This window comes from Psammomys obesus, unplaced genomic scaffold, assembly GCF_907164565.1.
Source record: "Psammomys obesus unplaced genomic scaffold, mPsaObe1.curated_primary_1811, whole genome shotgun sequence".
Classification (NCBI taxonomy): Eukaryota; Metazoa; Chordata; class Mammalia; order Rodentia; family Muridae; genus Psammomys; species Psammomys obesus.
In genome coordinates, this window is record NW_026593895.1 from 487,874 (window position 1) to 502,641 (window position 14,768).

General features: G+C 41.3%; 1 protein-coding gene across 4 annotated transcripts in view; it reads right to left on the reverse strand.

The window, feature by feature from the left end:
• Positions 1-6,052: 6,052 nt before the first annotated feature.
• Positions 6,053-14,768, reverse strand: part of Cnbp (CCHC-type zinc finger nucleic acid binding protein) — a 9,523-nt gene continuing 807 nt past the window's right edge. The window contains exons 2-5 of one of the 4 annotated variants that reach the window (XM_055617415.1): positions 8,671-8,787; positions 8,461-8,553; positions 8,103-8,304; positions 6,053-7,132 (exon numbers count right to left, since the gene is read on the reverse strand). In XM_055617415.1, coding sequence (XP_055473390.1) covers positions 7,015-7,132; positions 8,103-8,304; positions 8,461-8,553; positions 8,671-8,773 — 516 coding nt within the window. In that variant the 5' untranslated portion in view covers positions 8,774-8,787 and the 3' untranslated portion in view covers positions 6,053-7,014. Of the gene's footprint in view, positions 7,133-8,102; positions 8,305-8,460; positions 8,554-8,649; positions 8,788-14,768 lie in introns of all 4 variants that reach the window. The other 3 variants (XM_055617413.1, XM_055617416.1, XM_055617414.1) reach the window with 3 other exon arrangements.

Here is a 14,768-nt window from a genome sequence, read left to right on the forward strand (position 1 = left end):
CAGTGGAGCAAACCTGGTTTCCCGGGAGGCTTCTTCACGTCTTCCTGCCATTTATTTGGAGCGGGACAGTGCCTGAGACTACAGTCCTCTTTCCTCCTTTAAAGAAACGTGTAATCATACTTTATTAAAAGTAACTGTTTCCAAGAAATTGAGATGAATGTGATCGTGAAAGAAACGTCTGAGCCAACGAATCCGGCCTTTCTCCACACATTGTCAATTTGGAGTGCCTTATTAGCCACCAAGTGGCGGCGGGCTCTTGTCCCAAAGCATTCTGCATGCAAGCTCAGGAACACAGCGTTTATAACGGTAAATACCAGAGTGGCATTGCAATCAGGTGTAGGTGAGGGAAAACATTTGTTTTGGCTGTATATTCAGCAGACATTTTGGTTATGCATCTGGACCATGGTCAGTCCGCTATATCGGCTTTCCCTGCTCCTGACCACTCGACCATTAGATTCAGCCATCAGTCAGTACACAGGATCTCAGGGAAATTATGGACTAGGAAGGAGTTCAGGATCAAACAGGCTCGGACAGATACTTAGAATAAGTGGGCAGGTGGCCACCCTGCTAGAATCTGAATTCCCACTTCTTGCAACTTAGGTGTGAGGATGTGGTCAAATGATGGCCAGTGGTGTTTTGGGCCAGGAGCTCCAAGATTTTTGCCTTAGCCTTTAATTTCTGCATTTCTAAAACACTGTGACCTTTTACATATAGAGATTTATGGAGTTTATTTGGCCTTTTTTTTTTTTTCAATTATCCATAAGTTTGAAGGGGGTAGGGAGAGCTTATGGAAATGAAGTCAAGGAGATAAGCACTGCTTCACTTCGTAAAATGAACACTAGGTTAAATGCCTAGCACATTAAAAAAAAAAAAAAAAAGTTTGTCCTTTTTCCCTTTCTGTCCCTTTGGCTATCCTGTGAGGTAACCCTAATTAGGAACAACCAACTTGGATAAAGAAATGAAAGTCTCAAGCTGGGCATGATGGCACACACCTGTGTTCCCAGGACTCTGGGAGGCAGGAGCAGGTAGATTGCTGTGAGTTCAAAGCCAGCCTTGTCTACGAAGTCCAGGACAGTCAAAGCTACAGAGAAACACTGTAAGGAAAAAACAAAAACAAACAAACAAAAAAATGATCATTCCTCACAAAAAGAATTGTGGGGACAGGGGTGAAGAGTTTCACTATGTTGTTCTGCTGGCCTGGAACTCCATTTGTAGATCAGGTTAGCCTCAAATTAAAGACTTGTATCCAGGCTTTCAAAAAGTAACCCAGGTTGAACTGAAACTTGCCTTGTAGCTGAGGATGACCTAGAGCTCTGATCTTCCTGCCTCTGATTCTCGGGTGTTGGGACTACAGGTGTGCAACCACTGGACCTAGATTGGTTTGGGCTTGGTTTTGGTTTTTTTTTTTTTTTTCTTTAAATGTATACAGTGTTGTCTGCATGCACACCGGCATGCCAGAAGAGGGCACCAGATCTCATTATGGATGGTTGTGAGCCACCATGTGGTTGCTGAGAATTGACCTCTGGACCTCTGGAAGTGCAGCCATCTTCTTCATTCCCCCTTTTGAAAACAAGCTCTAGGTACATATAATAGGCTGACCAATGCTAACACTACATCAGTCTCACAAGTGTTGGAGCACTTGGCACACCACCACACCCAGTTCACAGTGCAAGGAGTGGAGCCGATTACCAGCAAGCCTGATAACCTGAGGTCATATGCTGAAATTCACAAGATGAAAAACTGCTTTCTACCAACTGCCCTCTAGTCCCCTAGATTAACACCCATACACATGGAATACATTAATAAAAAATAAAAACTTAAATAATCCTGATATGGGACAATACAATGTTGTAAATTCAACCAATTTAAGTGAAAAGCCTTATTTTGTCATCTATGCCAGAAGCAGAGTAGAAAAATGTAGTACACTGAATTGGTTGAAAGAACACTTCCAAGTTAAAAAATATACCCCAAGCCAGGTATGGTGGCACATGCCTGCAATCCCAGCACTCAGGGAGGCAGAGGAGGTGGATCACTGTGTATTTGAGGCTAGCCTGGTCTACAAAGTTAGTCCAGGACAGCCAAGGCTACACAGAGAAACCCTGACTCAGAAAAACAAAATAAAAAAGCATATTCCCTAACTCCACCTGACCCATAAGTCAGAATATGCTTTTGCCAATGACTTTGTGTCCTGCACTCTTCTATGGACCTCAAATACTGTTCTTTCCTCTACCTAGAATGTACTGGAGGTGTGGTTAAAAAAAAAAAAAAAAAAAAGCATCAAAACAGCCCTCAAAGATGTCCACACCCTTATCCCCTGAGCCTAAAAACTGTTACTGTACACACCAAAAGGGACTTTGTAGGTGTAACTAAAGACCTATGAAGTACTAATGGCTCAAAAATCTACTTTGGAACATTTTAAGCCAAGTGTTTGATTTCCAATTTCAAGAAAGGGGTAATACCACCAACCACTCCTTATGCTAGGATCTTTGCTTTGGACCCACACAGGCAAAGTACTTGGAAGCTTTGACTATGGTTTGTAGAACAAGCAACCAACCACTCTGTATACCAAATACTGGAAAATTAGAAGCAAAATGTTGCCATGTAGCTATGTCCTAACTGACAACATTCCCTGCTGAAGGGAAGCTCCCAAAACTCAGAAAGCTAAAGAAATAAAGTTCAAAAGCTCAGCAAGTTACAAGCTTCAAGGCCTCTTGTTCCCCAAGGTTGTAAAAAACTTGAAGTTACCTTCAAGTTGTGTGCAGGGAGCTACAAGGATGTTTTCATGAGTTGTAACACAAGCTGGTCTCAACTTTTCAATGTAGAAGCCGCCGACCCACCCATGCTTCTCTAATAAGCTCACTGGCTCACCATGCTAGACTTGGGCTGGAGTTATGACAATGTCCCTGGTACCATACCCAGGGTGAAGCTAAATTGTTCATATCGCCCTAAGAAAAGTCATACAACACATGCTTTTAACTCTTCAGCATACCAAAAACTCCAAGTCAGATCTGTGGTGGGCATCCGATGTTTTTCAGACATCTGGAACTGGGGTTAAAGGTAATTGACATTACAGCTATGTTGATGCTGGAACCGGAATCCAAAACGCAGATCCTCTACAGGAGCGAGTTCTGTTAACTGCTGAATGGTCTCTCCATCCCCGCATTTTTGGTTGAGAAAGGGTTTTATGTATCCTTGGCTCAACCTGCAACTTACCTAGACCAAGACAGCCTCAAACTCACTCACCTTACCCGCTCTGTTCTGAAAGGCACACACCACCACCTTCAACTATGTAGTCCTGGCTGACCTCAAACTCTTGAGATCCACCAGCCTCTGCCTCCAAAGGATTAAAGCTGAGTGTCACCATTGCCAGGCTGCAGTTTTTGTTTTAATGGGGGTTTCACCTGCATATATGCATAACGTGAGCAGTACCTTTGGAGGAAAGAGACAGTCTCTATTCAGCTCTTCTGGGCTCAAACTTGGTACCCTGAAGCCAGACATGGTGTACACCTTTGATCCCAGCACTCGGCAGAGGCAGGCGGACCTGTGTGTTAGAACCCTGCCTGTTGTAGAGGAAATTCTAAGACAGTGAGGGCTATACAGAGAAACCCCGTCTCAAAAAAAAGGCAAGTTACCATACCATAGTTTTCTTTACTGTTGTATATACCTGAACTAAATGCTAGAAAATGCTGTTTTCCACATCCAGCTGGGTGGATACTTCTTTGAACTTTATCAGGAATAGAAAAACCAAAGCATCCAAACTCCTGCTCTACAACTGCTACATGCTAAAGACAGTACAGGCTATGAAGGCGGGTGGGGTGGGGTGGGGGACTGAAGCATTATGGCTAGATTCTTCCAAAACAAGACCTAATACTACAAGGGTCTTAACTTTGAACAGTCTTTCATGCATTTCAACACAAACCTGCCCAGTGGTGTGACCTAATATGCTAAAAGGCACAGGGTTTTTGTAGCTGCCGTTTAAGAAGACTCTGGTGGTTGTATTTTTGTTGTTGGATTTTTTTTAATAGCAACATGCACCTGGACGTAAGGTCCAGGTCAGAAGAGAGCATCAGGTCCTGTGAAGATGGAATTAACAGGTAGTACTGAGCTGCCCTGAGCATCCATCAATGGCCAACTAGGAACTGAACTCAGGTCCTCTGCAAAAACAAGATGTGACTGAGCCATCTCTCTTCTGCCTACATTCCAGTCTTAATTTGTTCTTTTGAGACAGGTTTCTCTATAGCCTTGGCTGTCCTGGACTAGCTTTGTAGACCAGGCTGACCTTCAACTCACAGCGATCCACCTGCCTCTGCTTCCTTGAGTGCTGGAATTACAGGTGAGCGCCACTATGCCATTTTCCATTAAGACGATGTCCTAATATTTCCAATATTTATAAGGATCACAAAAACTAAAATCTACATTCTAGTCAATCTGTAAAAATAAAATAAAATAGACCAATGATGACACTTTCATAAGATATTAAAAAAAAAATCCAAAGTTGTCCTCTGACCTTGACACAAATACCTATAAGACACATAATATCAAATGTCTTGATTCTTTTGAGACAGGGTTTCTCTGTATAATAGCCCTGGCTGTCCTAGAAATTATTTTGTAGACCAGGCTGGCCCCTAACAAGACTGCTGGGATTACAGGTGTGTACCAACACATCTGGCTGCAAGGCACCAAATTTATTAGGAAGGCCAAAAATTAAAGCTGGAAGTGGTAGTTCACACCTTTAACCCCAGTACTTGGTAAGGGTTGGGATGTAGCGAAATCATCAGAGTACATGGCCTAGCATATATAAAGAATGGTTGTGTGATCCATGGCAATTCTTAATCTTAACCCCCAATGTGGTGGACCTAAAAAGACTTGGCAAACTTGGGCCACTGAGATGGCTCAAACACAGTAAAGATGCCTATCAACATTACTTCAAAATCTGAGTTCAATCTAAGACCTATATTAAAAGAACAGATTTCCAAAAGTTTATCTGAGTCCACTCAAACATTATGGTATGTCATCTTACTTTAGACTTAAAAAGACCAGAGACCTATCATAAAGAATATACATGTGCACTAACCCCAAACCTCAAATTCAACTGCATTTAATTTTCAAGTTTTATTGTGCATATGCATGTGCATATGCTTGCGTGAAAAAGTTACCAGGACTTTTTCTCTTTTCACTTTAACACGAGTTGCAGCTTCAGGTTATCAGGCACCATTACCCACTAAGCCTTTTTGCCAGTCCTCAAACAGTTTGAAAGCAGGTCATTCCTTAAGCCGCTTTCTTTTAGAAACAAATTTACTAGGGTATTTAATAGACTTACCTACTTTAAGACATTTTACTTGCTCAGTAAAAACACCAAGATTCAAAGTGTAAATCAAAGGAAATGTCATGGGCACAGCATAGCTGATATACTCCCACATTGACATCAATGTGACAGAGCATCAGAACTGACTAGACCACAACTGTTATTTACACAGAGGATAAAAAATACACCCAATGCAAAGAAGCACATGGCAGTGAGAATGGGTCAAGCACTAAATGAGAAAACCAGAGAGCAGTGTAAGAAGGTTGCCCTAAACTACGCCGTCAGCTTGCTTTTATTAAATATCTAATGTATGAAGTGAGAATATTAAACCAGATGCTCTTGGGGTGGAGGTGGGACAAGGAATCCACATTTCAGATCCTTCAGAAGCCCACGAGAAATATAAATGCTAAAAAGCACGAAGTATCAGACCAGTTTTGAGTAAACAAAGAACTAAGGGCATTGTCACAACAGGTCAAAGAGTTTTCTTTAGTGCACATGTGGAGGAAGTCAAAGCAGAACTCTGGAGTCACTTTTTTTAAAAACCTTTACATGGGTTTTGGAAATAAATTCAGGTCACCAAGTGTATGTGGCAATTACCTTTACCCACAGATGATCTAGCAGACCCACAGGAGAACTTTCTGTAGCTCTGCAAATAACAAAGCACCTGAACCATTGTGGTCTACTGTCACCAGCTTTTCCTTACTGAAGACATTATTTAGCACACAAAGAAAAGTCCAAACTGTCATCTTTCAGTCCTCCACATTCCCCTCTTTAATATGGCATTTTGTTCTATATACATTGATGAAAATTTAAAACAAACAAAAGGAACTTTAGTCAAACTCCCCTTCCTCCTCCAGCTTTATTGGAATAGTTTAAAATTACATTTCTATTTTCTAGGACTTCAGTTGCTTTTTCCATCTGACTTTTAAAAACTGATTACAGCAAATGAAACACAGTTGTCTAAGTGATATAGTATACAAAAATAACATCTTGATTTCTGTGAAAATGCATTTCTCTGCAATTCCTGAATAGCTCCAAATTATGCTAACTCTGAGCATCGATGTTTACTCTGGGTTTCAGATTTAGTCTTTGAAAAAAATGTGTTCTACACCTTTGCCTTCACCATCTGTATATCCAGCATCAACACTGGGATGAAGCTGCTCCTGTGTTAGGCTTTTATCCCGATTTCCCTGGCATAGCCATTAACACATTTGTCTTTTCAGTTTACTCCCACTCAACTGTATGTTCTATGAGGGCCTGATGCAGATGTTACTCGATGTTATTAAATAGCTACTGAGGTCAGACAATCCAAGGCCGTCATTATGCTAAAAATTAAAGTTATTTATGGAAGCTCAGACGCTTCCAGAATTGGTTTTACCTCCTACATGGGAACGCACTCAAACCCAGAAGGGCTTACTGGTCTGACTGAACTCTTCCCATTCATTAATCCCTATTCACCAGTGGCATGGAAAGGGGGTTCTTTAACAAAGCATTATACATAACACCTCTACCAAACTAAACATAAACTTTTTTTTTGTAGTTAAATGCAGAAATTCGGTTTTTTCCACCCCTTTCCTCCTTTTACACTGCAAGTAAAGCTCACTGGCCTGGGAACAGCCTCTATCTGCCAACCTTTGGCCAGTGAAGAGGATTCAGAGAAAATAATACAACCATCAATCAGAAAAAGGAGGGGCGACAAAGGAAAATAATTAGGCTGTAGCCTCAATTGTGCATTCCCGTGCAAGATGCCCTGACTCGCCACAGCGGTAACAGTTGACTTCACTTGTCTTGCTGCAATTGATGGCTACATGACCGGTTTCACCACACCTAGAAAGAAACAGAAAGTTTTCACATTGCTTTTCAGAGAAGAAAAAAAAACTGCTATCAAATCAATGGTCAATACAGGGGAAAAAAGGCTATTAACAAGTATTTTTCTTTATAATAATGCCCAGGTTTTTTTTTTTTTTTTAAATCCCTTAAATGTCTTCCTTCTTTAAAAGGACTCTATAAAAGTGCTTTTTTTGGAGACAGTCTCATATATAAGCCAAAGCAGGTCTCAAACAACCTTCTAGTCTTGTGCTCCAACTTATGTGCTCCAAGTTATTACATCATACCCAGCTAAGAGTCTACACCTTTGTTTTTTAATTAAGAACGTAGAATAAGAACTAGGTTCTCAAAAACGTTGTAAAGGACTAGCCAGCACCAAGCCCAAAACATTAGCAAAGATGTTATTTGTAAATTACTCCCTAAGGTTTCATTTATAACATAAGCCACAGATCATATACAAAAGTCAGAATATAAATGAGGGCAGTTGGTTTCCTCCTCCACCAAGGGATACAGGTTTGCACAAGTACTTTTATACCTACTGAGCCCTCGCTACCCCGAACTGTACACTTTATCTTGGTTCAGTGGTAGTGTCAGTCTACCAGGTTTGAGGCCCTAGGTCCAATATCCACCCAATACCACACATACAAAAAGACAGTAGCAGTCTGTCTTTGACAGGAGTACTAGCTAATAAAGCAGTAGGATTGCCCCAAGTTGAGAGGACAATCTGGGCTATGTTACATAGTGAAATCATCTCAAAAACAAAAAAAAAAAAAAAAAAACAGAACAGAAAAGACCGCTCAGTAAGTCATTGGCCACTAGGCCTGATGATGACCCATCCTATGGTACAACTACTTCATAAACTGTCCTCAGCTTTCACTAAATGCACTGATAGGTCTCCCCTTTAACAGACATCACCTCCACAAAAATCTTCAATAGATTTTTTTTTCCCATCACCAACTTAATGACTCACCTATAGCATTTCACCTTGGTGCAGTCTTTTTGAATATGTCCAAATTCACCACAAGAATAGCACTTCTGCTCATCCGCGTGGTCACAGTCACGAGCCAGATGGCCTGGCTTGCCACAGTTGTAGCAGCACTGCTCTCGCTCTCTCTTGGGCTCCTTGCAGTCCTTGGCAATGTGGCCACCTCTACCGCAGTTATAGCAGGCTTCAACAATAAGGAAAAGAAGCAGACCAAGACTATAAAACCTTTATAAAATAGTGTTGTTTAAGCCACGTTATAAATCCTCAAAGCTAGAGACCCTTACAGCGCTGTGTGTAGGTACACACTCACCTCTCCCAAGAGTATGAAGTGTTAAATACTTACCATCCTCCTGAAGATCACAATCCTTGGCAAGATGACCAGACTCACCACAGCGGTAACAGATGTCAGGAAGAGATGAGGAAACAAACTGGAACCCTATTTTGAGCAGAAACAAGAAGAATTGGGATAATCAGGCCAGTTTTGGCATTAATGAATTCCGGAGTACTTCAAATTTTTATTCGACAAAAATACCTCTATCCGAGGTAAAACCACCTCTGCCTCGGCTTCTCATTCCACGACCCCGACCTCCACCAGTGGGGCATTCCCTGGCCCAGTGGCCAGATCGTCCACACTTGAAGCACTCGTTGCTGCTCATAGCTGCAATCAGAGCTTTGGAACATTAAAAATAACATTAAACATTGGAATTACTTCATACTGGCTAAAAAAAAAAAAAAAAACCTCAAATTACTTGTGCTTTATATACCTACCACCGTAAGAAAATGAAAAACCCTCAAACCACACCATACCTTACAATTTCTAAATAAGTTACACATGGATTAACATGCCTACATTAAATAATCCCAGTAATACCTCAACATGCCAGGTCCAAATTTTACAGTGTGTTTTGCCATCATGTGTGTATGTGTGTACCCATGTACAACTACTTGGTGGCCAAGGAAAAAATTACACACACACAAAAAAAAAGGAAACTAGAAGCCTACTTTTGCCCAGAAATACTAATTTTAAAAATGTCAAGCCAAGACCAGTAGCTGAGACTCCTGAATTCTAGGCCAGCCTGAGCTACATAAATTAAATCTTTCCCCAAAAACTTGAAACCAAAAGCTAGGGAGCTCAGCAGTGTCTCTAATAAAAGTAGACAACGTGCATGCAAATTTTCTCCCTTTGGTCAGGCAACTCTAAAGTACATCCTCCTATGCGCAACTGCATTTAGTTATGGCTTTTATAGATTTTGACCACTCCCCATAAAAACTTCAAACATGGCTTAGGATTAATTATGACTTTCATTCACCACCTGTGACTGCTGGCTAGATTTTTCTGCAACTCCTCTCTCACTTGTCACACCCTTTCCAACACTTTTAAGAGCCACTTCAGTGCCTGCCAAGTCTATTAAAACAAACAAAACAAAACAAAACAAAAAAAAACTGAACATATCTCCCAGCCTCAAATTCACACTAAAACCCAGGGTACTCATTAACAGCAACCAAATCATACTAACACAACGCTTTTATCATATTCCTGGAGGTGTGAAACTAATTCACCTTTGAATTACTATAGCATACCATAATAGAGATCCTTTTAGTAGCAGTTATATAGCATGACTTCTTCAGACAGTTAGGGAGGTCTTAAATACTTTGTGCTCTGTGCAATTGTCTATCTTACATAGACCTAATCCAATCTAATCAAATACCAACAGTACTAAATATGCTTGTTATCACAAGAGTTACTATAATTGCTACTACGCTAACGTTTTCAATTAAGGGTATAAATGCTTAAACTCAGTTAGTTCTCTCAAATCAGAGGTATGACCCTATGCAAGCAGATGTCTAGGAGCCAAGGCTTTTGCTTCCAATAAAAATGACAGCTCTATAAATACATTTCTGATTAGAACAAACAAACAAAAATCCTCTAGGCTGGAGAGATGGCTCAGCAGTTACAAGCATGCTGCTGACATGTTGCTCCTGGAAGGACTGGAATTCTCTTCCCAGCACTGACATGGCTCCAGTTCCAGAACACTGGACACCCTCTTCTAGCTTCCACTAGCACCAGGTATGCACATGGAGCACACAAAAACTTGTAGACAAAAGTCATACAAAATAAAGGTAGTGCTAATAGAGCACATCAAGAAAGTTCTAAGTGGAGAAAAGGGTATTATCTAAAAATCCAAGAGTGGTTGAGACAGTTCAACCAAGGACAACTAAAATGAGCCAGCAGGCAGGTCTTCTTCATCCTACTGTAACTTGCATGCAAGCACTCAGACCTCTGCAGAATTACTATCGTAAAGCGCTACACAAAATGCCAATATAAAATAACAAATATGGACTACAACTGTATTTAGTATAGCACTTGCCTAGCATTCTTCAAGTCCTGGGGTTCCATCTCCAGGACCACACACATATATTTTAAAAATAAAAAAATGAAAATAAATAAACAACAAAGCAAAGACCAGCAAAATTATCAGGCATAGTGGCAATCTAGTAGTTCTTATGTTGGTAAGACAAGATCTCAACAAAAACCAACCCAAAACCCAGAATACTTTTTCACTGCTGTTAGGCAATAGACCTGCTCATCTTCTTCCTTTTGCTAAAATCCCAGATATCAATTATTCTGCACAGATGTATTTGGCAACATAAACAGATTCCAGAACCATGGTTAAGTTTAAGCCCAGGCTAGCTATTTAACTCTGCTACCCTCTTGTTACGTGATCTCAAAGACACATGGCTAGCTGGATGCAATGACACCAAGGGAAAATCTAGATTTGAATATGAAGGCAATAAGGGCTATTCATATGCCCACCCAGCCCCATGGCTCTTCTTCTGTTTCATTTGTAAAAGGGAGGTAATAAAACTGATCTGTGGTCAGATTACTTTATAGCTGTTTCAAACACCTGTTTTAGCTTTATGGCTTCTGTACAACCAAGTCATCCCTAAATCTTCTCCAATTAAGTCAGCAGGCTACTTACAGGTACGCTAGAACTCAGAGTAATACAGATTAGTGTGGTGCTAACTGTACAAACTCAAGCTTCCTATTTTAAAGTCAATTTCCTAGATGAAAGGGATGAAGTTTACCAGGAATACAGGTTAACTACTAGAAACTGAGTATGTTTCTCAAACTTAGAATTACAGAAAGTAAAGCCAGGTGTGGTGGTCCTGACTTGTTGAAAGGCAACAGCAGTAGGAGCCTTGGCAACAAGAGACCCTGTCTCAAGGGGGGGGGGGGGGGATTATATACATGGGCTAAAGATGGCTCAGTGCCCTTCTAAGTATCACAGTGTCATGACACAAATCACAGTTAAAGATGTGATCAGGACATATCCCCTCAAAAAAGGACAGTATTCAACTGTCAGATAAGCTTGGGAGAGATTTACAAGGCTGGATTATTTTATGGATTTTGAACATACCCATTTTTTACAGATTAAATACTGGAATTTTAGCTATTTGTCTTCCTTTTCAATGCCATATTTTTTATACCAAACCAGCGAATTATTTAGCAATATACAGTCAAGACTAACAATAGTTCTAACAGAGCAATCATCTTCAGGACAGGGATGGCCCTCAACACCAATGATGGTATATATTGAGCTAACACTACTGTTTCATCTGGGTTTTCTTAGTGGTTTACATTCATTTGTATGCTCTAGATCCCAAGCACAGGGCTATCCCTGGTTGCGATACCGAGACCATAGGGCAGTTCTTGCCCTCTGAATATACTCATTTTTATGTTCCAGTAAACTGGCTTGGTACAATACCACACACTGTTGTAATAAACTAGATATAACAAAAAGCAAAATACATTCTCTGTTACCTGATTCTGGCCACCATAATGAAACACAGTGTATCAACTGGAGCTGTTTTACGCTTGACCGTTTCTGCCTGCCCTGACTGCCTGTGCCTTAATTAATAGCTGAGTATCTACTGTGTCAGCCATAAATTCACAACCTATCATCTTAACCAATCTCCAAGTTATGTATCTTTACTGCCTTTTAATAAGGAAAACACAGTGGCTGGGTGTGGTGGCACTCTGGCTTTAATCCCAGCACTGGGGAGACATAAACAGGCAGATCTCTGAATTCAAGGCCAACCTGGTCTACAAAGCTCCAAGACTGCCAAGGGCTACAAAGAAAAACCAAAATATACTACTATTACTACTACTAGAACAGAGCTGAGAAAAGTGACGTAACTACTAGAGCTGTAAAGATAGAATCTAGTACGAGCAAGATGTCAACAGTTTGCCTCTAAATCCTTTATAGGACTAAGGCTAGGTAGGTGGTAATGGACACTACTCACACACATGTACATGCTTATTATATATAATTTGAATTCCAATGCAGAAAATTTTCATTCTTTTAGATAAAGCAAATAAAAACCGTAACTTAGACACTGGAGCCATTTTTAATTACAGAGTTTCTCTGTGTAACAGTTGTCCTGGAACTCACTTTATAGAGCAGGCTAGCCTCAAATTCTGTCTGCCTCTGCCAGGATTAAAGGGCCTCCAGCCCTTAACCCTGTGTCAGTACACTCAGAGCAGCTTAATTTCACCAGCTAAATAACCACATATGTAACTATGGAGTCAACTCTGGATGATTACAGTAGCACTCTCATATTTCTTCCACCTCTTTTGGAAATAGGGTCTCATGCAGCCTTTGCTGGCCTGGAATTTATTATGTACAGAGGGCAGTCCTCAGATTGAGAAATAGGCCTCAGCCTCCTGAGTTCAGGGATTAAAAGAGTGTGTCAACACTCCTGGGTCTAGGCTACTACTCTGTAGCCTAGACAGGCTTCAAATTTATTTACAATCCTGCCCATCCTCCCCAATGCTGGAATGATATAGGCCTATAACCACACCTAGCTTGTATTCCTAATGTACAAAGCCCCATTTGGGACCTGAATTCAAGACCATAAGTTCATTTTATTATCCCAAGTATTTAACAACCTGAAATTAGACACTGGAAGAGTGAGAGCCCCACAAAGTGAAGCAGTATGGAAAAGGGCATTCTCCACATAGCTGGCCAGGATGCCTTGGTACTAGTCTTCTGGCTCTCTACCTAGTGTCAGGAGCTAGGAAACCTATTTACCTAATGGAGCAATCACTCCAGCTGTGACTTTATAATTTTATTAGGTTCTAAAAAGCAAGAAGAATCATTACAAAATTTTTAATACTTTAAAAATTACTTTTTTGCTTATTGCAGAGTTGTTAATTTGCCAGAATATAAGCCCTTGGTCTTCCACTGATTTGGTTAAAATATTTTACAAACTGCACATCTTTTTTGAAATAAACTAGCTCTTGATATCGATATGAAAAGAAACAGTTTAAATACAAAAATGTTCTAATGTGAAGTGGGGGTAAATACATGGATACAGTAATGTTAGGTTTTAAAAAGTTGTTGCCAAGAGTTCTAATTTGGGAGAAAAATTAAGCCCTTAATTCAGTCCTTGGGATTCCAATAAATTATTCCCTTTACCATCCAGCATACAAAGAGTTCCTTGTAGAAAAGCAAGCTAGCTTAACTTAAAAAAAAAAAAAATGCACCTGGGACTAGAGGGAGTTACAATTCGATAAGCTTGCTTCTTAACCACGGTAACTTTTAAACAGTCTGAGTTTAAAAAAGTAAAATTAGGCGATAAAGATTACAGCTTATTTATCTTTTTAAAACTCAAAATCTTACATTCCTTATATACTAGGGGCAAAAGCCTACCAAACTTGCAAATTTAAATCCAAAGATTAATCATTGGCGCAAATCTCTCCAAAACTAGGTCAAACAATAGGAAATGGGGATTTTATGTCATTAAACTTAATTTGGGGGAAAAAGGGGGATATAACTTAATAATCCTTTTACTTTAATGCAGACAAATTGAGTGTCGTAGTTTATCTTGCCTGTTTCGTGGCCTCAAGAATATCACAAAAACTTGATCCGACGATGGCTGTGCGGTATTTCCTTTTCCCGAGACCCCCACCCCCACCCCAAGCCCAGATGTAGTCACTTCCTCTCAAAGTGCCTGGTGGCCGAGGCCATGTGCTTGACATGTGGCAACGAGCAAAAGCTTTACCTATAAAAACCAAAACCCAAACCCAAGTGGGGGCTATTAGACCGTTCTAAAACAGGTTTTCACGCTAATGAAAAATCTGGATTGATGTTTGCCAATTCCACTCCCGAGGCTTGCTTGTAATTTACACCCGTTTCATCCGAGAAACACTGGCAAAGACTTGTGCCGCCGTGATGGCCCTTAAGGCCTGACAAACCGGGAGTCCTTCCCAACCCCCGCTCCACGGTAGGGTCTAAGGACCCAAGGCTTGTACCTGATCGGTTCAGGGAAAGGCGGCTTGGCTTGCGTGGCAACGCAGAGGAAGCCGTTTGAGACTACAAACTACTGAAAATCAAGCAATCAATCTGGCGGTGTAAAGGTCGGCGGCGCGGAGGGGCCAATCCGGACTCCGGAGCCTCACCGCGGCGTGCGCGGGCTTCGTCACGGGCCGGCTCCCGAGGCCCCGCAGCCGCTGGCACATGGCCCGCCGGGCCTCCACCCGGGACGCGGCCTGCGGCCCTCCACCCGCGGCCGGGCGCCCCCGCCCGCCGCGCCGCCCAGGCCCCCAAGTTCCCGCCACGCCGGCCCCGGCGCCAGGCCCGCGCGAGA